This window comes from Cornus florida, unplaced genomic scaffold (genome assembly GCF_030987335.1).
Source record: "Cornus florida cultivar Cherokee Brave unplaced genomic scaffold, ASM3098733v1 CherokeeBrave_3.0.0_Hap2_Chr03, whole genome shotgun sequence".
NCBI lineage: Eukaryota > Viridiplantae > Streptophyta > Magnoliopsida > Cornales > Cornaceae > Cornus > Cornus florida.
In genome coordinates, this window is record NW_026775573.1 from 34,430,518 (window position 1) to 34,453,137 (window position 22,620).

The following is a 22,620-nucleotide window of genomic DNA, read 5'->3' on the forward strand; positions in this document are numbered from 1 at the left end:
CTGGACCCAAACATCGCATCACTTGATGCAAGGTTGACGGGACGCCCTGAATTCTGTGAATCCATCCTCTGCCCATCAAGAGGTTGTAGGATGGATGAATTTCTACGACCACAAAACTTTCAGTCAAAACTCGCTCAGCAGTTTGTACTGTCAATTCCACCATTCCAATGGGTTCCACTCGCTTCCCATCAAATCCGAGCAACAGATTTCCTGTGGGTTTGAGTTTTTCGGGTTCGATCTCCAGTCGGTCGAACGTCACCCTGGGCATGACATTCGCACTACTTCTTGGATCAATCAGGACTCTCCGAACCAGGCATTCTGCAACCGTCAGACTGACGACTAGTGGATCTTCATGAGGAATCTGAACGCGTAACAGGTCCATTTTATCAAACTTTATCGATGTGGACGCATTTTGCTGGTGCAAAGCATGCACACTGCCAATTCTTCTTTTCAGCTGGGCCTGGCGTAACCTCGTTCTGAGCAACTCTTCTGACTCCGTCGTTTGTTCAGGCCGGCCATGAATTGCGTTTATAATCCGGATGGGCTGAGAGTTGTGTTGGTTCGGCCTCTGGTTCCGCTTGATTTGCTCAGTCGGGCGGTTATACTCTTGCGCCGGACCTTGAACATAGCTTGCAAATTCCCCCTTTACGATTAGCATCTCTACCTGCCTCCTTAGGTTCCTGCATTCGTTAGTCTGATGTCCAAAATCACTATGGAAAGCACAATGTTTAGTCTGATCCCTCTGTTCAAGAGGTTGCCTGATTGGCAGAGGAGGACGAAACTTATCTTTGTTCTCCTGATATAGCCTTGCTAAGGTGACTCTGAGTGGAGTGACTGATTCCTCCTCCCTAGGCCTCTTCTCCGCCTTCCATGAGGGGTGACGTTGCGGTTGAGCTTGTTTTTGCCGGATCTTGGCTTTGGACTTCTCCTCCATCGAAATAATTGACGTCTTCCTTGAATTAGCTGCTTCTTCCTCCTCAAGACGAATAAAACCGTCAGCTCTCTAGTTCAGCTCATCCATTGTCTTTGGCGTATTAACCACCAAGCTGGTGTGGAATGGCGTCCCCCGGTTCATTGTGAGTTTAAATGCTTGGACTGCTGTTGACGAGTGACACTCCATTACCATGCTTTTAACGAGGTTGAACCGGGTGAGAAAAGCTTGGAGCCGTTCATCCTCATGCTGCTTCATTGTGAAAAGGCTCGATACATCCTTAGCCGGACGTTTATTCCATTAGTACTGGCTTATGAACTTATCGCATAAGTCCTGGAAACTGGCGATTGAGCCCTGAGCCATATTCTTGAACCAATTGAGAGCTGGTCCAGCCAAGCTCGTAGGGAAACATTTGCACATCAAAGGATCATTATTAGTATTCAAAGCCATTTTCAACTGAATATGGTATATGTGATCGACCGGATCGGTTGTTCCGTCAAACAGAATGAAGATCGGCATGGAAAACTTCTTCGGATTCGGCGCGTTCATAATTTGATCAGTGAACGGCGATGCGACCGTCCTTGCTGATGAACGCAATGCTTCGTTTTCCCTTGAAAACCGTGACGAAAATCCCCGATCGGCAGATCTCCTTTCTGAGCTATGGTAATCAACTGTTGCTAATGAAGGTCGGTATGGCGGATCGAACGACCTGTCTTCCGCAAATTCACTCCGCCATGGTGACGCAATCCTATGTTCATATGCCGGTGCTTCCTCCCTCATAATCCGTTTGTGATGCGGTTCTAGACGAACAGATCCTTCTCGATCCTCTACTCGACCGACATTCGGAGGCAGATTACCGATTATAACTTCATCACGACGTGGACCACCACGATTGACATCTTCTGGATCACCTTGACGATCAGCTTCGGACGGTAAAGCTCCCTCTCCTTCAGGAGGTAGCCTCGGAATTGCAGGAGCCTCACGATGCTCCATTCCAGCTCGTAGCTCTGCATTTTCTTTCCTCAAAGCATCGATCATGTTCATTAGCTCATCGAGCTTTGTCTGCTGGCCGTTCTCCAAAGGATTCGAGTTCGCCTCTCCGATCATCATTCCAGATCGGAGCAAAGTCATCAACTGCAGACTTCTTGACCAAATTAGAGTTCCGCTAACGCGCACACACCAGATCTGAACTTACACTTGCTGAATTCAGTCCACTACTGGCCGGATTCAATAATCACAACAGATTACAATCGCGCAGTTCACCGGATCAAGCACGGATCTGATCTGCTTGGATCGGACGCCAATTTTTCGAAATCAACCGGAGCCTAGACTCGTCAAGACAGATCGTATTATTACCAATGTTGATTCAGCTTTCGCAGATTAATCGTCTTCCTCGCAGAATGCGTTGAATCGATCCGATTTGGAATGATACCAATCAATCCTTACAAGGAATTTCCCCTTCTTACAGAGAGAGAACTTCTTCACTCCAATTCTCTTTTTCCCTCTCAATTTCCCTTATTTATAGACGGTTACAACCTCCTTTGGCCTGGGCCTTATCTACTTCCCTTTGCCTGGACTCAACTTCTCTCATTTTAACATGGGCTTCTGAAATGACTTTATGGACCTGGGTCCATCCCGCGCGAACTTGCTCCATCCCGTTTGTCCACACCCGACCCGTCCTCTGCAATGCGGATCACACCAAACCCGGGTCATTTTGGTGTCCTCAGCATGCAAATTTAATTCACTCTCATGCTTACCAAAAAGTATCTATTTGTATGTACTATATATATGAGGTTCTTCTCTCTCTCTCTCTCTCTCTCTCTCTCTCTCTACCTCAATTTCTCACATCAAATTGTTTTTTTTTTTCGGGTTTAAAATTCAGGAAAATATGTATTTGGTATGAGATTTTAATTATATCGCAAGCTTACTGGAAAACCAATATATATTTGTGTATCTAATTTGTATGAGGTTCTTCGATTTCTGTCTCACTTAAATTTTTTTTTGGGTGGTTTAAAATTTCAATTAACAGAAAAATATCTAAAATTTAATTCACTCACAAGCTTACTGGAAAACAAATATATGTATATATATATATATATTTGATAATGAAATTAATTAATTTCCAAAAAAATTCAATTAACAGAAAAATATCATATATATTTGTGTATCTACTTTATATGAGGTTCTTCGATTTCTGTCTCTATGTGTCTCCCTTAATTTCTCACTTAAATTTTTTTTTGGGTGGTTTAAAATTTCAATTAACAGAAAAATATCTAAAATTTAATTCAATCGCAAGCTTACTGGAAAACAAATATATAAATATTTGATAATGAAATTAATTAATTTCCAAAAAATTTCAATTAACAGAAAAATATCTACTATATATGAAGTTCTTCGATTTCTCTCTCTGTGTCTCCCTCAATTTTTCCCAAGCTGTATCTACTATATATAAGGTTCCCTGTGTCTCCCCTTAATTTCTCACTTAATTATTTAGATTAGATATTTTATTCAATCGCAAGCTTACTGGAAAACACATATATTTGATATTGAAATTAATTAATTTCAAACAACCTACATGTAGGTACCACCAATCAAGGAATTACAAAGAAGATCAAATCTGCGCTTCTACACTTGAATACATATTACCACAATGATCAAGTTCTAATTCAGTTTTGGGTACCCATCAGAACAGAAACTGGGTGTTTTCTTTTAACTTCAGACCAACCTTTTGGTCTTACTTATCTTGATGAAGGACTTCTCGAGTATAGGAAGCACTGTTTGAATTATAAAATTAACGTGGATGGGGAAGAAGAACAGCTTGGACTCCCTGGTCGTGTGTTCCAGAAAAAATTGCACGAGTACATCCCAGATGTGCAATATTACTCTATCCAAGAGTACCCACAACGCAGTTTTGCTCTAACTTGTGGTATTTCATCGTCTTCTGCTTTGCCGGTGTTTCACTCCTCTTCCCCAGAATGTGTTGGAGTACTCGAGTTCGTAACTAATGCAGCAGATTTCGATGTTTATGACATTATGTTTGATCCGTTTTTGATGCATGCACTTGAGGTTTGTTGAAACCCCTTAAATTTTTATTTATATTTTTCTAATTAATTTGCTTTTTTCAGCATCAAATAATATGATTTTTCCTAATTTTCATTAATTTAAACCTTACAAGATTATTCACTTCACTTCTCTTGCAGAATGCAGATTTGAGAAGTTCGGCATGTGATTGTTTAATTTCTTCGGTAAGTTAACAGCTGTAATATGCAAATGTGTTATATATATGTATATATATATATATGATGCTATTTCTTAGAAATTTATATGTTTTCAGTGCAATCTGTTCTCATCAACTCGCAATCCAGGTTGCAGATGAAAATGATTCAGATGATGTGTTTCCACATATATTGGTTGAAATCTACTGTGGGTTGAAAGTTGTGTGCAGAACATACAAGCTACCTTTGGCTCTGGTGTGGGTTCCGTGCAAGCGTTTCAATACCATGGACAATAGCTCCGATGCTTTTGATGTACAAGTCTTGCACGCTGATAACAGAGCATCCTATCTTCTAGTAGATAATCTGGAGGAATTCTTGGGGTTTAGTGGGTGGAATAACTTACAAAAGGGGCAGGGAGTTGTTGGGAGCGCACATCGGTCACATAAACTATGTTTTTGCCGCGATATATCTCAGTTCAGCCTAACTGAGTACCCCTTACTGCCCATTGCACGCCTTTTTGGGTTGACTAGTTGTTTCGCGATTTACTTGCAGAGTACTTGCGCTGAAAATTCTGATTACATACTAGAGTTTTTTCTACCTCCTGAAACCACATATGTTGAAGACCCGACTACCTTCTTATCCTCTCTATTAGAAACAATGAGGCAACATTTCCCAAGCTTTAAGCTTCCTTCAGGAGAAGAACTCGGGGTTGAATTTTTTAAACCTCGCATGAATCAGGAACCTGCTTCTTTTCAATGCCAAAGTACTCCATCTCCATCTGGGTTTGGAGTCTTACATAATAGACAAGAGGCAAACTCAATTACTTTAGAGGAACTCAAGAAACATTTCGAAAAGAAACTTGGAGAAGTTGCACGGAAAGGTTACACACTAAACTTGGTCTTACTTATTTCAACTTTTGAATGTCTTGTTGTAGGACTGATATATTTTTCTTTTGCATTTACAAACTATATGAGTTTTTGTTATAGAATTTTTATTTTTGCAGTGAGCGGACCCAAGTGTAAGCGTAAATGTAGAGAAAAGGGAACCCCCTGCTGGCCACCGGGCAAGAGAAATAAGGCCAATGACTCTCTCTCTAGATGGGACCCTCTCTGTTCTGATTTGCCTGCTGAGACACTCGCGGCTACTGTTTCCCACATGACTCCACTGGTAACACCACCACCACCAGAAGCAAGGATGGTAATTATAATTGCAACCTACGGCAATGATATGATAAAGTTTAGATTATCTTTGTCGTCAAGAATTGTGGAGTTGGAAGAAGCAGTCTCCAAAAGGTTGAAGTTAAATGCTGGAACCTATGAGATCAAATATATGGATGATGCTGGTGATTGGATTTTAATAGCCCGTGACAAGGACTTGGAGGATTGTATAAGTGCTTCTAATTCATTGGGCATGAAAGAAATCAAAATGTCCATTGAGGGGCGGAGCCAAGATTTCATTTTAGGGGGGCGTGCCTGCGAAAAAAAAAAAAAAAAAAAAAAAAAAAAAAAAAAAAAAAAAAAAAACCCGTGGCAAAATCACAAAATTCTCTTTTGATTCTGTTGCCGACGATGTAGTTTAGAAGAATCAGAACCAAATTCGTGAGTAGCGATGCCTTTTTCGAGGTGTAATGTAAAGACAGTTTCTCCCAAACAACAAAACAACAAAAAGAACCATGCCGATCTCTTATGCTTCAAAATGATATTGAATGAGTAGAATGACTGAATCACCCCTCAACATGTGAAATTTTTTTTTTTTTTTGAGGTAGGCAAATTTGAAAATTTTAAAATATATATATATATAATAATATTCTTTTTTAAAAAATCTGAATTTCAGGGGGGCATGCGCCCTCCGCACTAGGTCCCTCCGCCCCTGGAGCCAATTGCCAAAGTCTCTCCACGCACTAGGTCCCGCCCTCTCCACCAACTTGACTAATTATGCATGTATGTTCCTAAACTATGTGTTGATGAAATCAATCAATTATCTCAGTTTCTATTTACTAGCTACCACTTTTGTTCTCTAAGATTGTTAGTCTTCTACTTGTTCAGTTTGGTGTTTCAAAGAGAAGGCCTTATTGGGATGTAATATGAAGCAACTTCTGATTTTGTTGTGTTTGTGGCCATGACATAAATGCAGTTGTTTGGCCTAGACTTGTCATGACATAAATGAACCTCAAACGATTCATTTGTTTCTTGTATTTTGATTAGGCATGTCAATCAAGTTTGTTTCTTGTATTTTGATTAGGCATGTCAATCAAGTATAAAATTTAAATGTTTGCAGTTCCAAAGGCTCTCTTGTCAAAACCGCAAGAACTGTTAGGCGATGCAACAACTTCAAGAATCCACTAGGTTGTACAAACACGCCATGTTCCTTGGTAAAATTCCTACCTACTAGAGGGATATTTTCTACTCGAGTGTAAGTGAAGTTTCCACTAATGATTGACCGATCACACATACACATGTATATTTTTCCCCCAACTATTGATTGACCGATCACACGTACATATGTATATTTTTTCCCATAATAAACGGGACGCACCCGCTTAACAAGGTCCTCCCCTTATTTGGTCGATAATGGAGCAATAAAAATACTAAAATGTTCTTCCTACAATTAAAATAAAAAATAATAAAAAATTCAGTTAATATAAAATGACTATCATGACCTTTATTAAACAAATTCAATTAAAGAAGTGCATTTTCGTATTTAAATAATAAAAAATAGTAAACAAAATTTAGTTAATGTAAAAATTCAGTTAAAAATAGTAAAAAATTAAGTCAAAGAAGGGCATTTTCAGTATTTAATATAATTAATTAGTCATGTGCGAGACACGTGATTTGTTAACTGTACTTTTCTAACGGTTGACTACTGAAAAACCTTAGTTTGTAACATTTTTAAATTTTTTTTTAAAAAAATTTGTTATTTGCTCAAAAAGTAAACCTTAGGGGTGTTTTAGATATTTAGCCCTTGATTAATTGACAGATCATGCATGTATATATATTTTTTCCTGGCAAACCCACACGCCTACTTTTGTCCCTATAGAAACTTGAATCTTTAACCTTCCATTTCAGAAGGTGAGGGTGATCCGACTAGGTTATTGACACTTTGAAATGCGATTGAACTAATATAGGAAAAAATGTGTAGACACGTATAAGTTTTGAACCTTTGACCTTTCGTTTGTATCTTTTTGCTCCAATGTGATTTCATTCAGGTAAGATAGATTGTGGATTGATGATTGGATGGTCGGAGACGACCGGTGAAGTAAGGATGCATTCTTGTAAGCTTTGCCTGGCTTCTCTGACTCCCCATTTTTTTTGGCACCCCTGGTATTTTTGTCATGTAGAAGGATAATGGCAACACCATTTCTGGCAAGCATTATAAGCAGTGCTGCAATTGAAGATATATATATATATATATATATATATATATATATAGATAGATTACGTAGAGAATTGAGAAGGGCAGTTTGGACCCTAAGATAGATTGGTGGCGAGTTCTTGTTCATCCGATGCGGCTGTGAGTGCTGGTTCATATGTTGATTTTTTAGGAATGTTTTAGAATTTGACTTCACGGAAAGTTTTCATGAGTTGAGTATAGGCATTTTTTGATTTATGCAGGCTGATTTTGTTATATAAATTGAATTGTATAAATTGATTTTGATATTAAATTGTATAGAGATCCTGTCAGTTTAATATGTTAATTTCTGAAAAACCAAACTTTCTCTTATTTTTTCACTATTCCTTTCTGTAATTGTAATCTCTCTCAGTATACGTGTATAAATGTGTATGTATGTGTATACAGGTATCTGATAATCTGTGAATGGGTTTTTGATTTGGTAATAGGGTTTTGGTGTGGAAAGCTCACCAAAGGAAGTGCCAACTGGACCTGACCCTCTTCACCACCACAACAGTCCTTCCAGACCTTGATCGATCATCATCACCTCTCTGTATGTCTGAAGTAGGGTTGCAAGTTGGGCTAGCCCAACCTAGTCCAGTCCTAACCCAATCTCAACCTCAACCTGAATCGGGTTGGGTTGGGTCAGCCCGAATTGTTCCTAACATGGGTTATGGTTATAACCCACGTCAAATATTTTCGAGCGGTTCAGGTCATGTTAGGTTGGGTCGACGGGTTGATTTTTTTAATTTTTTTTTTTTCGGGAATTTATATATTATATATATTTGATTATATTATTATTTAAAAACAAATTATATATATATTATATTTGTTTATTTTTAGGGCAAATCATTTTAGCCTCCCCATTCACCTCCATCTCTTTTCTCTCTGAACTCGCCCCCCCTCTCTCTCCCTCTCTCTTTCTCTCCAACTGCAAACTACAAAATCTACAAAAATCAGAAGTTCAAAACCCATATATTTCAGTTTTATCTATCTGCCTGCAAGAATCAAAATTTTAAAACCCATATCGGCATATCATTTCAGATTGTTCAAAAAATCAAAACCTAGATCTTTCAGTTTCCATCGCCCGTTGTTTTAGTTCGAGTTCGCTGTTCGCAACTTTAGCTACTATCTCTCAACTCTCAAGCTCGCCCCCTTCTTTCTCTGCATACGGGGACGGCGGTAGAGAGAGAAAGAAGAGACAGGAGAGAGAAAGGAGAAAAAAAAAATGAAATTTTTTAAAAAAATTTATTTTGGGTTTTGGGTTGGGTTCAGATTGAGCCTGAGCCCAACCTGAATATGTCTGGGTTTTGACAAAACTCAACCTGAACATGAACTCGATTTGTGAACTTAAAGCCCAAATTTCAAAATTTCGGGTTGGGCTTGGATTGGGCTGGGTTAGCCCGCCCAAGTTGCAGCTCTACCCATCACCCAACACCTCCACCGCCCCACCCATCACCACCACTCCCACCCAATACCTTTATCACTACCAAAGACTTTAGGCAAACGGAGGCGAAAGCCAGAGTGCACTAGCAGCAAACTCATGCTTGAAAGCAGAAAACAGACCCAATCTATATAAACAATGTATTCTACATATACATAGGTGTCTAATACCTTGTCATGTATAATCAGACATTTAAATCAATTAATCAAGTTTCTTAGATTATATGGATATCGATAAACATAAGGAAATACCGGATTGGGCTAGAACTTTAAAAGGAAGAAATGTTGGGTTGGGCTGGTCTGGACTTTGGTGAGGTAACGAATTTGGATAAAAAGGTTGAGTCAATATAGATTGCTCACTATACTGATTTTGTTGTTTATTTATTTTTTATTATTGATTGTTAATGAAGGAGAGGTGTTGGAGTCTCTGTAACTAGGCTTTGAATCGCAACTTCTCATTCTCTCTCTCACCTCACTGTTTCTCTCACTAGATCGTCCCTCCACCCTACTCAATTCATCCACCACCTCACTCTTTCTCTCTCTAAAAATGAATTTTCTTTTTTTAATCAGGAACAAGAACGAAAGAAAGGATCTGATAGACCCATCACAATTTTAGTTTGGCTCCCCTGTTTGGCTGTTTTGTACATGTGTCTATATTTTGTGTATATATATCTATATATATATATATAGATATATGTGTATATATTTACTACATATATGTTTGGCTGTTTTATATATTTATTTAGATATATATGTATGTATGTGTGTAATTTTGAGGAGTTGGTTTTTGTGTGGAGGTGGTGCGAATGGCGATTGGGGATGATGATGGTATGAAAAAGTAGAAGAGGAAGGTGTATGTTGGGGTAGTTTTGGTCACAAAAATAGTCAACAGAAGGTCAAAGGGTAGCGGTCATTTAACACCTCAAAAGTACTATGGTCCTAAAAATTGACATTTGAGGTGTAAGTGAAATGTTAAATAACTAATTCAAATATAAGTAAAATCTAAAACCAAAATATTAATCTAACTGCAAAATGACCTAACCTCATGGGATCTGTAATTTACCCTAATTTATATTGAGATATGTATTAATAAAAATAAAAAATAAAAAAAAACACACACACACACACAAATATATCTTAATATTTTTATATATATATTTTTATAATTTGAACTGAAATAGTTCCATATTCTTGTTTGAGTAAGGATTTTGTAGCTTCTTGCTTCGTTGGCGGCAAAAGAGAGAGAAATAACACATTCATACATTTTAAAGGCACCTTAATTTCATAATTGAACAGAATGAAGAAGATATATTCATACATTCTCTGCACCAATTACTTTGGTTAGTGTAAAGCAATTTAACAAGTCCACCTAAACCTTTCGATCCCAAACTCCACAAAGCCCAAAACGCTAATCAATTTTACGTCAATTTTCTCCACAGGTTTAACTTGAAAATCCTTGGAGCTCAACTAGTTTTTTACAACCATGCTGTTGATCTCAATAGGTTTGGCGGCGTACTCAGTTACCACTTCTAGTGACCTGCACAAGTATATATTCAAGTACCATAGACTCACTCAAAGCTCTTAAATTTTTTATTTTTTATTTTTATATATTTTTTTGTCATTCCAAAGGCACAAAGGCCATCTTGAAGCAAAGCAATAAAATGAAGATTAGCCTCCAGATTTGTGGAGAAAACAGAGTTAAAACTCTGTAACGGAACCATCATGGGAGAAACGCAGCAAACAGGAGTGACCCAAAGGTCTGGCCATCATCAAGGAAACAGCTCCAAAGCTACAATCACAAGGCGCTCTGACATCCAAAACCCCGCACAAGATCAAATCAAGGAGAAAAAGATCAAATCTAGGAGGGGCAAAACCAAAATCGATATAGATCAGAGATCTAGTTAGATAAAAACAACAGATCCGTCCATGTGACTATATGAGCCGAAAACGAACTAAATATGAGTTAAAAAAAAAATACCCACGGAGTGCACTTATTAAAATACGCAGAGTTTATTACAGCCGTGGGACCGTGGGAGGCAGCTATCACCTCCCCACCCCTATGGAAGGGAGAAACCAGAGCCAGAGGGAAGAAGATGAACTGGGTGGGTCACTGAGTTCAATTCGGTCACTTTTCCTGGTCGTTATGGGTCACTTCGGTTGAAATTTTGAGTAACAAATAGCGACCCAAGGCTTGAGAGAAGGACGAGGATGGTCCCCATCCATGGAGGATCCAAATTGCTGCTGGCGACTCGTTTTGGGTCAATTCATGGTTCCAAGTGGTTGATTCATGGTTCAAGGTGGTCAATATATGCATGGTTCCAAGCCGCTTCCTTGTGCAAAAATAGATTTTCTATTCAATCCGGTGACTCTACGCCGGTGACTCCACATCGGCAGTAAGGTTGGGCAAGGAAGAAGAACAGTAAAAGAAAAAAAAAAAAGAAAAAGAAAAAGAAAAAAGAAGAAGGTATTTTTGTAATTTAAAAAATAACAATTTTTAGTTTTTAATTTAACATTAAATAGTAAGGTCAAATTTGTCATTTCACAGCCCGATTAATGGGTCAGACTTGAATATTGGGGTAATGTGATAACTTTATAATAGTGTTGGGGTTTTTAAAAACAGGTGGGGATTTAATGATTATTTTTTTTAAATAATGGAGTTTTTAGATTTAAACCCTAATTTTTACTGGAAACACAAATGCAGTAACCCTTTGTAATAATAAATTAATAAGTCATTCCATTAGAGGTACAGAAGCCACACCTTCAGAGACACCAAAAAAATTTACCTCCGCATTTCAATATTATAAAATCAAGATACTCTCACACAACAATTTTTAGTTTTTAATTTAACATTAAATAGTAAGGTCAAATTTGTTATTTCATAGCCCGGTTAACGGGTAGGACTTTGATATTGGGGTAATGTGATAACTTTATAATAGTGTTGGGGTTTTTAAAAATAGGTGGGGGTTTAATGATCATTTTTTGAAAGTAGCAGGAGTTTTTAGATTTAAACCCTAATTTTTACTGGAAACACAAATGCAGTAACAGTAACCCTCTATAATAATAAATTAATAAGTCATTCCATTAGAGGTACAGGAGCCACACCTTCAGAGTCACCAAATAAGTTGTCATACCGCCAACTTTGGGTACGTGCACTGATGCCAACAGGATGATGGCAGAGGAAGTAGGCACCTGGCCTCATCACCTGATACATTGACAAATCACAAGAAGGATAGGTACCCTTCTCTTCTTCCTCAAACACAACATGGATTCCAAACTCCTTTACCTTAACACTCCCCGAATACTCAAAACTGCTCACTGAAACATTCACTTCGTCGCCAGCTTCCATAAATTGATTCACAATATTCCAATGGCTTAACCGTACCATCTCCTCGCCAACATCTGGAATGCCCATGACTGTTGGGCAGTATGTCCACTTAAGATTCTTTGTCCTATTACTCACTTTAATAATTAAAAGTCGTCGCTCCAATAGTCAAGGAACCGAAAAAAACATCCATGGGAAAATGCATAGACAACACATACATTCAATCCTTGGATCTTTAAATTAGGAAATGAAGAAGGTACCTTAAAACATATTGAAGATCCCATGCTCTTCGTGCTGAACCATCCTGAAACTTCACTACCAGGGAGAAAAGTGCTAAATATACCCAATTCATACAGTCCCTGCAGCATGGAAATCATAATTTTAACTCTTACCAGTATGTGTGTCAGTGTGAGTGTGTGTGTGAGAGAGAGAGAGACGGAAGAGGGAGTGCTCTCACTTGCAGGGGAACTTTTCTTTCAGTAAACGTTATGTTATTCAACAAAGTAACTTCAATATTTCTTAGGAATTCCAAGTTGGACAAGCCCAAATTGCTGATCATTGCATCATCAAAGTTTCCAATGGGTTCTAACTTGAACATCCCCTGAACCTCAGTTAGTTTGTCACATCTATATGCAGACAAATCCAATGAATTCAACAGGTTTGGGAAGATTTGTCATCATTTCGAATGAACTGCATTTGTATAAATGCAAGTCCCTTGAACTCATTGGAAGCTCCGGAAGTAACTGGAGTGTTTTGCACTTGCCTAACTTGAGTTCCTCGAGCATAATGAGACACTTGATGCTCTCTGGAAGGCTACAGATTGGATTTCCACTTGGATCCAAGTACTGCAAGACTCAACCTTGATAATGAGCATGGTAAAGAACACTGCTATGAAAATAAATAAATAAATAAATAAAGGATCGAATAGGATTCTATGAGAACAAGAAAAAATAATGACAAGAAAAATAAAATGGGCACACACACAAACGAGACAAGGATTTACGTGGTTCGGCTATGCCTACATCCACGGGGAGAAGAGCATCGACTTGAGGAGGCTTCTTGGGCTCCCATAGCAGCATTGAGCAACAATCTAAGAGATCGATGAACAAGGAATATATGCAATCTGTACAGCCACAAATAGTATTTGTGTAAGATGTCAAAAAAATTAAATCAACGATATTGTGTACTCAAATAAGCAAAGTCAACTAAATCCTATATATGAACCAATGTGCATATGGAAAATGCTAAAAAGAGTGATGCTTTAATGAATTATACTCGAGGCAAGGTTTAAATGGAAACACACATAACCAAAAATCCAGACACAAAATGCTTCAAAGTGGTTGCATAATGGTTTTATCACAACTTAACTAAACAAAATTTCATCTCAATTATTTGGCGTATTCTACGTGAATCTTACTTATTTCACCATTCGCTCTTTCTAGTGTTAATTATAACTTCAATGAAACTACACACTATCACGTCTTCTTTACTACATGAACTTGTGTTAGTTTTATCTTCTTTTGTCTATCATTGACATCAAGGAGAACAAATTACTTTTCCTCAGTCCTCACTAATGCAGTAGTTGGTTTTCCTGCACGTTACCAAAACCATGTTAGAAGATTTTCCTCCAATTGATGTTATTTTCATCTTATCGTGAATGTGTTAATTTCTAATTGTGTCCTCCTTTGTCTTAACATACAGCCATCTCAAGATTCTCAGCATACACATCTCAACAATGATCATTTTATGAGCATTTTATTTCTTAATTGACAAATATTATATCCCATAAATCATGACTAGGTAATAAATGTAAAAATAAAATAAAAATTTCAACTTTTTAGACTGAATTGAACACACAATACACCATAAGCACTCTTCTACTTTTTACATGTCCATATATATTTTCGGTTTTACTATACTTATATATTCAGTTTTAATCATACTTACTTAGAGTCCATATTATTTTCTTTTGGGAAATTAACAATATTTACATTCCATACATATTTTAAATTTATGCATGGTTAATTCCCACTAGCTTAAACTTTTAGAATAAATATTTATTATTTGGTTGTTTGTTTTATCTTCTGACAGAGAAACACGTATAGACCAAGACATCAACCTACATCAAGAACAAAGAAACCAGAGCCAGTGGCAAGTTTTATTACTACAACAAAACAGAAACAAAGTTGAAATACATGGTTGTTCAATGGTAAAAGGGTTACCTGTAATTAGCAAAATCCCCCAAGGATTAACTATATTGATCACTCCACTGAAAGATTGAGCAATGGGTGTTCAATGTTATGTTGACTTATGAAGAGAGAGGAAAGGAGCAAACAGGAGAAGTGAGAAAGAGAGGAGGAAAAAACTCAAATGACAAAAGGGGAGGAAAGGAAAGGAAAGGAAAGAACCATTGTTGAGATCACAGATGAATCTTCCCTGCATGTGGGCGACCAAACAGTGGACTTTGAATCCGTTAATTGATTCTGAAAGGCATAATCCAACATGCTCTTCAGCTTGCTACTATAATATTCCGGCTGGCTACCAAACAGAGGAATCTTCCCTGCATGGGCAACCAAACAGTGGACTTTGAATCTGTCAATTCTGAAATGCATAATCCAATACGCTCTGGTGAGATTGTACAATCTAATTTTTGTATCTGTTTGTCTCCGTTAAATATTTTCTGAGAAGTGTTTTTTTGGCACTTTCCGGAGTCTGGTTTTGAAATCTCTCCATCTCTCTCTACCTCCCTCACATCCACTCCTGACATGCACTCTCCTCCCTCTACACTAAAACAAGCTCACCTGCTTCAACAATCAATCAATGAAACCTATTAGAATTACAAAATAGGGCGAACACAAAGTATTCGACAAAATGCTCCAATAGACAACGATGTGTGTGTGTGTGTGTGTGTGCGAGATACATGTTTAGGAACACGTGAGAGTTGAAGATAAAAAAGGTTCCACAATTATTTCAAAGTTTAATTGGGCCAAGATGATCCAAATTAGTATATAGGATCATTATGGGTTATTTCCATGGCCCAATTTTTAAAGCATAATAGGAACAAAGTTTTTATTTATTTATTTATTTATTTTTTTTGGGTAATGTTTGGCTAATTCAATTGTATACTCATGTTCATACTTTGATCAAATATATGATACTAAAATGCTCAATAATATTATATATATATATATGTGTGTGTGTGTGTGGTGCCTGTTTTAAACAAATATGAAGAATTGTCGGGGCAATTGGTTAACTTTTGATACAACATGTGTTTTCTTAGTCCCAATATTAACCCTCGGTTGAAGCAGCAGTTGAGACTTTTGCTAGGACTGCACGAGGATGGGTGGAGCAACAATTACCTGGGGTTGCCACACACTGAACATGTGAATACAAACTTCTTTTCAAGTGTTGTTATATATTTATTTATTTTTTAAAAACATAATTTTTGCACCGAATAGTAAATTATTAGGCCTACTGCTTTTAATTAGATATTTATATTAACAAATAAAGTAGTGGAGTCCCCACTCACTATCAGGCACGGACCTAGCATAGGACCAGTGGGGGGATGCCCCTGGATTTTTTATATTTCTATTTTAGACCTCAATTTTTTTAGAATTTATGAAGATACCCCTACTAAAATTATAATTCACCCCTACTGAATTCTTTTTTTTATATATTTTATACTTTAAATTTTTGAGAATTTATGAAGACGACCCCATTAAAATTACAATTTGCCCTACTGAATTATTATTTTTTGCATTTTATACTTTAAATTTTTAAAAATTTATGAAGAAAACTCCATTGAAATTACAAAAATAGACCCACCATATAAGTTTGTCCCACAAATTAAAAGGGCACCTCCCTCACAAAATTTTCTGGTCCGTCATTGCTCACTGCATATCTTTTTGTTTTTTGAAAGTTGAAAGATTTAAAGATGTATACTGTAAAATTCTTCATCCATATTCATGCATTTTGTGCATTAATTACTTTTGCTACCATAAATCAATTTAACAAGTCCGCCTAAACCTTTCGATCTCTGTTGTGACCACATTTCAACAAAATGGTGTTGTACAAAGTGGAAGTCCACTGAAGGAGAAAAACAATAGCTCAAGACCTAGGCCCAACAGCAACAAGAAGTCTTCAGCGTGCATATCATTATTGGAAGGAAGAACAAAATTATACAAGAAATGGGGAGGACAGTGCTAATTCGATCCCCAACTTAACAAAGCCCAAACCATTAATCATTTTTACGCCAATTTTCTCCATAGGTTTAAGTTGAAATTCCTTGGAGCCCAACTAGCTTTTTACAACCATGTCACTTCCACTGACCTGCACAAGTATAAATCCAAGTACCACAGACTTATTGGAGGCTTGTATAATCCTCAGGTGTTTTTTCATAACCTAATTAAGTACTTAATTTTATAAATACGAAACAATAAAGTACATGGAGAAGAAGAAGGATCACAAAGAAAGCAAAGAAACAAGAAAAAGAAACCAGTAGGTCAGGGCATACCCCAATCCACTACAGGACTGACTGGGAAGAAAGAAAAGAAAATAAATATTCGAGATTGAGAGGCCCAAAGCTGTCTAAGCCTTCAAAACATGCCTCCATAGCCAAGACAACACATCAGAGAAGAGGAGCAGCAGCCCCAATAGATCATATATTAGAAAACCAGAATAAATGATCGCGATAGTCGGTGTAATACCTTGATATTTTAAAGGATTTATTAATTGAAATTAATTACTTTTATTTTATTTTTAAATAATTTGTTTGATTTATTTGGGTTTAATTGCTTTTATTTTTATTTTTAAATAATTTATTTTTTTTAATTGAGTGCTTAGACTAATTGTCTTATTTTAATTAAATTATATTTCGTGATTATATATGATGATTGTTTGTATGTGTGCTTAATTATTGATTAAATGGTTGGTGTGTTGATTTTATTGGTATGATGTGACTTAGTTGTAATTTATTACTTTATTTATGTGCTTTATGTAATTAGTTATTTTAATTTAAGCGTTTAGTTAATTATTTGTAATTTATTAGATTTAATTTAATTATTTTTATTTTATTTGGATTGGGCTTAAGAGGAGTGGGACCAATGGATATGGTCTTGGGCTTGAAGGAAGCCTTGATGGGTTAATAAATAAAAGCCCATGGTATGTGATTATGTAAATGGTCATTTTTACACACACACATATATATATATATATAGGTATATATATGATCTAATTAATTAACTAATGATTAATTATGGAAGGTATATATATATATATATTATTTATGGATAATTATGATGTCTTTTACTTAGTAGTCATACTAGGAATAGGAATAAGTTATTAAGGTGTATAAAAATACCCATAATGTTTTATCGTGAAAAGGTTTTCGCATTAGAAAAATAAGTGAGACAGCGAGAGAAGAAGAAGGGTTGATAAAGAGGAGGCCGGATTAATTTGGAAGAGACAGGCGAGTTCTTCTCTATTTCTACTATTGTGACTCATAAGCCTATCACCTTAATTATCAAAATTATAGTTTTATTGTTATTTTGTTGATTAATATAATTTATTAATCGGATTATAAAAGCACGTTTATTCTTCGCAAAAAAAAAAAAAAAAAAAAAAATTATAGATTTAGACATGTGATATATGTTTGTATTGTTATGATAATTTAAATTTTGTATGTGAGGTTATGTTAATTAAGTTTTATAGTTTGTTTTAATTTAGTTTAACATGATTAATTAAATTAAATAGATCTTAATATAATTATATATGTCAATTATGCCCAAAAATAATAAATTAATCTTTCGGGATTTTTCTGGAAATTTTCTGGATCGGTTTAGTAATTTTCAGAATTTTATTTAGAATTTGTGTTATTTATTTTTGGGGCAAAATATATTATATACATATATACAGGCGCGAATCACCTGCAGTGAGGCTCCTATGCAGTTTCCTGCTGTAATTTTTAAGTTGTCCATATTTGGCCACATCATTCTTCAGCTAACGGACAATAAGGCCGTGTTTGGCCAATTACACCACTATTTATAAGAAATACTTCACCACCATTTATAAGTAATATCACATAGTCTAAAAAGTAATGTCACATATAAACATAACTCAATTCAATATATTATTTATGTTATTATTTGAAATTAAAAGTGGTGATGTTTCCTTTTACAAATGGTGATGTTACTTATAAATGGTGGTGAAATGTAAAAATAGTCTAAAAAGTAACATCACCACCATTTATAAGTAACATCACAGAAGTCTAAAAGTAATATCACATAGTCTAAAAAGTAACATCACCACGTTTTGAGGGTGAAAGATACTTATAAATGGTGGTAATGTTACTTTTTGGACTATGTGATATTACTTTTAGACTTCTATGACGTTACTTAAAAATGGTGATGCAATTGCCAAACACAGTGTTAGTGTCTATTAAGTGGAGTAAAACGTGGCCAAACCAAGGCCACTTGCTACTCACTGTAGGAAACAACATGGGAATTGTATAGCAGGTGATTTGCGCCCCATATATACTATGTACATTGGAGGCTATATTTCGGCGCATCAAAAGGGGCTTTTGATTAAGTGTAGCGCGGCATAGCATAGCTTGGTGTCCTTGTGAATCAGAGCCATTAATATAATAGATTGATTTAGTGTAGTACGGTGCATAAAGCTTTGGTGCGCCACAGGTCAAAGGCCATAGGATGAGTTTGGATCAATGAAATGGATCAGGTGTGTTGCGGATCAAAATAGTATGGTGCGCATAAGGTTTGGAGGGATGAGATGCGCTGATGGGGAGCCGTTGATCCAGTGCAGGTGCGGTCATGCAGCAGAGAGAATGGTAACCAACCAGAGTGCGCCACATCAACCAAAAGGAGAAGCAGGGGCATGGCAGCGCGTGTAGGCGCGTGTAGCCACCTGCCAGTGTGTGGTGGCGCGTGAAAGGGCGTGAAAGATGTTTGGGCTCAGGTGGTGGCGCGTGGGAGCATGTATAGAGGTGTTTGAGGTCCCGGGAAGTTGCTGTGGAGTCCGGTGATGTCCTAGAACTGATTTTAAGCTTGTTAGGGTTGAAAGCAAACACTAGAAGAGATATTTTTAGGGTTTTGAGAACCGTAGAGTGTTACTAAGATATTTAGTAACATTTATTTGTACAAGATAATTAATTAAATATTTTGCAATAGAAGGAGGTGTGTGTGTGTATATATATATATATAGTTATACATGTATATATATATGGTTGATTTAATTTATGATTCGAATAGAAGGATATATATATATATATATATATATATATATATATATATATATTTATTTATTTATTTATTTATTTATTTATTTATTTATTTATTTATTTGTATATATGATTTTATATAATCAAAGATTATAAAGGAATGTGTTATATGTATATTAAATAATATATGTGTATAGATATATATTATTTAAGATGATTATTATTGTTATTCTTATTTAATATATCTGGATAGGCTAGTTATTAAATTAATGATATGCTAATAATTTGCATGAGATGTCTATGTATGAATTAGCTATTGTCAATTCTAAAGTTGGTACATGGTTGAAGTGTAGGTATGGATGAGTTACCATAGGCGTAAATATATTGCCTAAGTATTTGTATGAATAAAATACATACATAGGAACTATGGATGAGTTTCTAGTTTAAAAGTATAAATTTACATATATGAAGGCATGGTTGAATTGCCAATGTATAAATAAATATACTTGTGAAAGGATGGTTGAGTTGTCAATATATAAATAAATATATTTATAATGGCATGGTTGATTTGTCAAAGCGTAACTAAATTGCTAAGTGTTAGATGATTTAAAATTTATCTATGGATATTGTACGTATAAATTAATTAGGATTGGATATTCTTATTAGAATAGTCTAGTACCTAAATGTTAGTTGTTATTTTATTATATTAGTAAAATAATAGTGGTAGAAACATGGACTAATTGTCAAAACATAGACATTAACTATGTGATAAAGACAATTAAAATTATTATTTGTTTTGGATTAAATGTGGTATTCTTTTATTTTAAAATTTGTTGTTTAATTAAGTTACTGTCTAGATTGGTATTAAGGTTGGAGGAGTTTCTTTTTAAAAGAAATATATATTGGTGGATTGGTTTAGGTATGATTATTTTATTAATCATTAGTTAATGATTTTGCAATTTAATGAACCTATTAATGGATATGATTATTTTATATATATATAATTAAATATATGTGTATCATCGTACATTAAAGTTAAAACTTTCTTAGGGTTGGTTTTGGTATAAATGATTTGTTTATTGGTTTCCAGAGGCTTGGTAGAGAGAGCATGCTCGTAGGGTTTAACCCGCGATTTGTTTTCAGGTTATTAGAAGTTCAAGTCTAAAGGTTGAGGATCCGCAACTGGAGGACTTATTCATTCTTTCGGTTTATTTAAAAGTAGGATATTATTATTATTTCGTTTGATATTAGTATTTATTTTTGAAATTCTGGATAGTAACTTTTGGTTTGAGGGGTCCACATATTATGGATTCCTGAGTTGTATTTTAAATTGGAGGATTATTTATGTCAGAGAAACTTTTTAATGGAAGTTTATTCTAAGGAATTGTTGGATTTTCATTTAGTTTCTTTTCAATAGTTTATTTATTCTTATTAATCATATTTGTATTCTGTGTTCGATTATTGCCGATTCGTTTTGATATCCTCGGATATTCGGACGTGGGCCTGACCAACCCGCATCAGGAAATCCGGAGGGTATTAAAGTCGTCTTCTTCAAAACAATTATGAAACCTCTCTTTCTGAGGTTACCAAAAAAAAAAAAAAAAAAAAAAGGAGGAGTTGTGTAAAATAAGAACTGCCTGAACTGATATTCTTGGTCTGTTGTAGCTCCAAATTAAATTATGCCATAGAAGAGGAGCCACACGTTCCAGATAGTACGTATTCTCTATCTGGTAGACCTCTAGAGGTAGAGGAGCCACACGTTCAGTCACCAAAACAAGGTTGTTAAAATCGAGATCTACGCAGAATCGTTTTGGGTTCCGTAGAATCGGATCGTGAATTGTAAGATTCTACCAAATTGTGAAAAAATAATTGAAACTATCTTCTTAAACAATAAGATCTGTAAAATATAACGAAAATAAGGCTAAAACACACAATATTACATATCCATAAATTCACAAATCTCAAATCCTAACAATATTCCAAAGTCCGAATATAAATAAAAGAGAATATTCTAAAGCCTGAATATAAATAAAAGAGAATGTAGCTCAAAATAACATAAAGTTCACAAATTTCAAATCCTAACTCATCCATCTCCAAAGTTAGAAACTAAAATTACATATCCATAAAGTCATCATTGAACTCTTCACCATCAGCATCATTATCACCATCTTCCTCATTAGCATCATCAATGGGATGTAATGGCTCCACGTCTTCATTATCATCAATTGCAAAAATTTCCACAACTATAAAACATAAAGAAAGGAAAAAAATTAATATAATTTAATAATTTGTACAATATTATAATAAAAATTTAAAGTTTAAGTTCTTACATGTCCTAATCATCCTTTCTACTTCATCTTCTTCATCGATATCATCTTCTTCATCTTTTTTTTCGGTAATCCATTCATCATCGAAAGAGACATCCTCAAAATATAGATCATACAACCAACTTTTGGTATAACCAAAATATAGATCATACAACCTACTTTTGGTATCCCAATTACCATCAGGAAAGCTGCATAGATAGACGTCAAAACGATGATGGCAGAGGAAGTAAGCACCTGTGCTCACCTGATACGCTGACAAGTCAAAGTTATTAACATTTTGACAAGAAGGATATGTGTTGTGTGGGGTATCCTTCTCTTCCTCCACAACATGGATCCCAAACTCCTTTACCTGAAGATTACCTTTATGCCAAAAATCCACTGAAATATTCACTTCATCGCCATCTTCCATTAATTGATTCACAATATTCCAATGGCTTAACCATACCATCTCATTGCCCTCATCTGGATAGCCCATGAATGTTGGGCAATATGTCCACTTCACATCCTTTGTTCTATTACTCACTTTAATCATGCATAACGCATCCAAAATTTCCAAATAACCATCACTCAGATTATCAGTTTATGCATAGACAACACATACATTCAAGCCTTGGATCTTCAAATTAGGATATGAAGGTACCTCAAAAGATATTGAAGATATCATACTCTTAATGATGAACCAGTCTGGAACTTCACTACCAGGGAGAAAAGTGCTAAATATACCCAATTCATACAGTCCCTACAGCATCAAAATCATAATTTTT

The 22,620-nt window shown here is 35.6% G+C and overlaps 1 protein-coding gene across 1 annotated transcript; it reads left to right on the top strand.

The window, feature by feature from the left end:
- Positions 1-2,617: 2,617 nt before the first annotated feature.
- LOC132301418 (protein NLP6-like) lies at positions 2,618-8,066 on the top strand. Its single transcript, XM_059798670.1, has 7 exons — positions 2,618-2,639; positions 3,513-3,997; positions 4,132-4,176; positions 4,297-5,026; positions 5,150-5,530; positions 7,352-7,401; positions 7,983-8,066. Exons 1-7 carry the CDS (start codon positions 2,618-2,620, stop codon positions 8,064-8,066), a joined length of 1,797 nt encoding a protein of 598 aa, XP_059654653.1.
- The last annotated feature ends 14,554 nt before the right edge of the window (positions 8,067-22,620 follow it).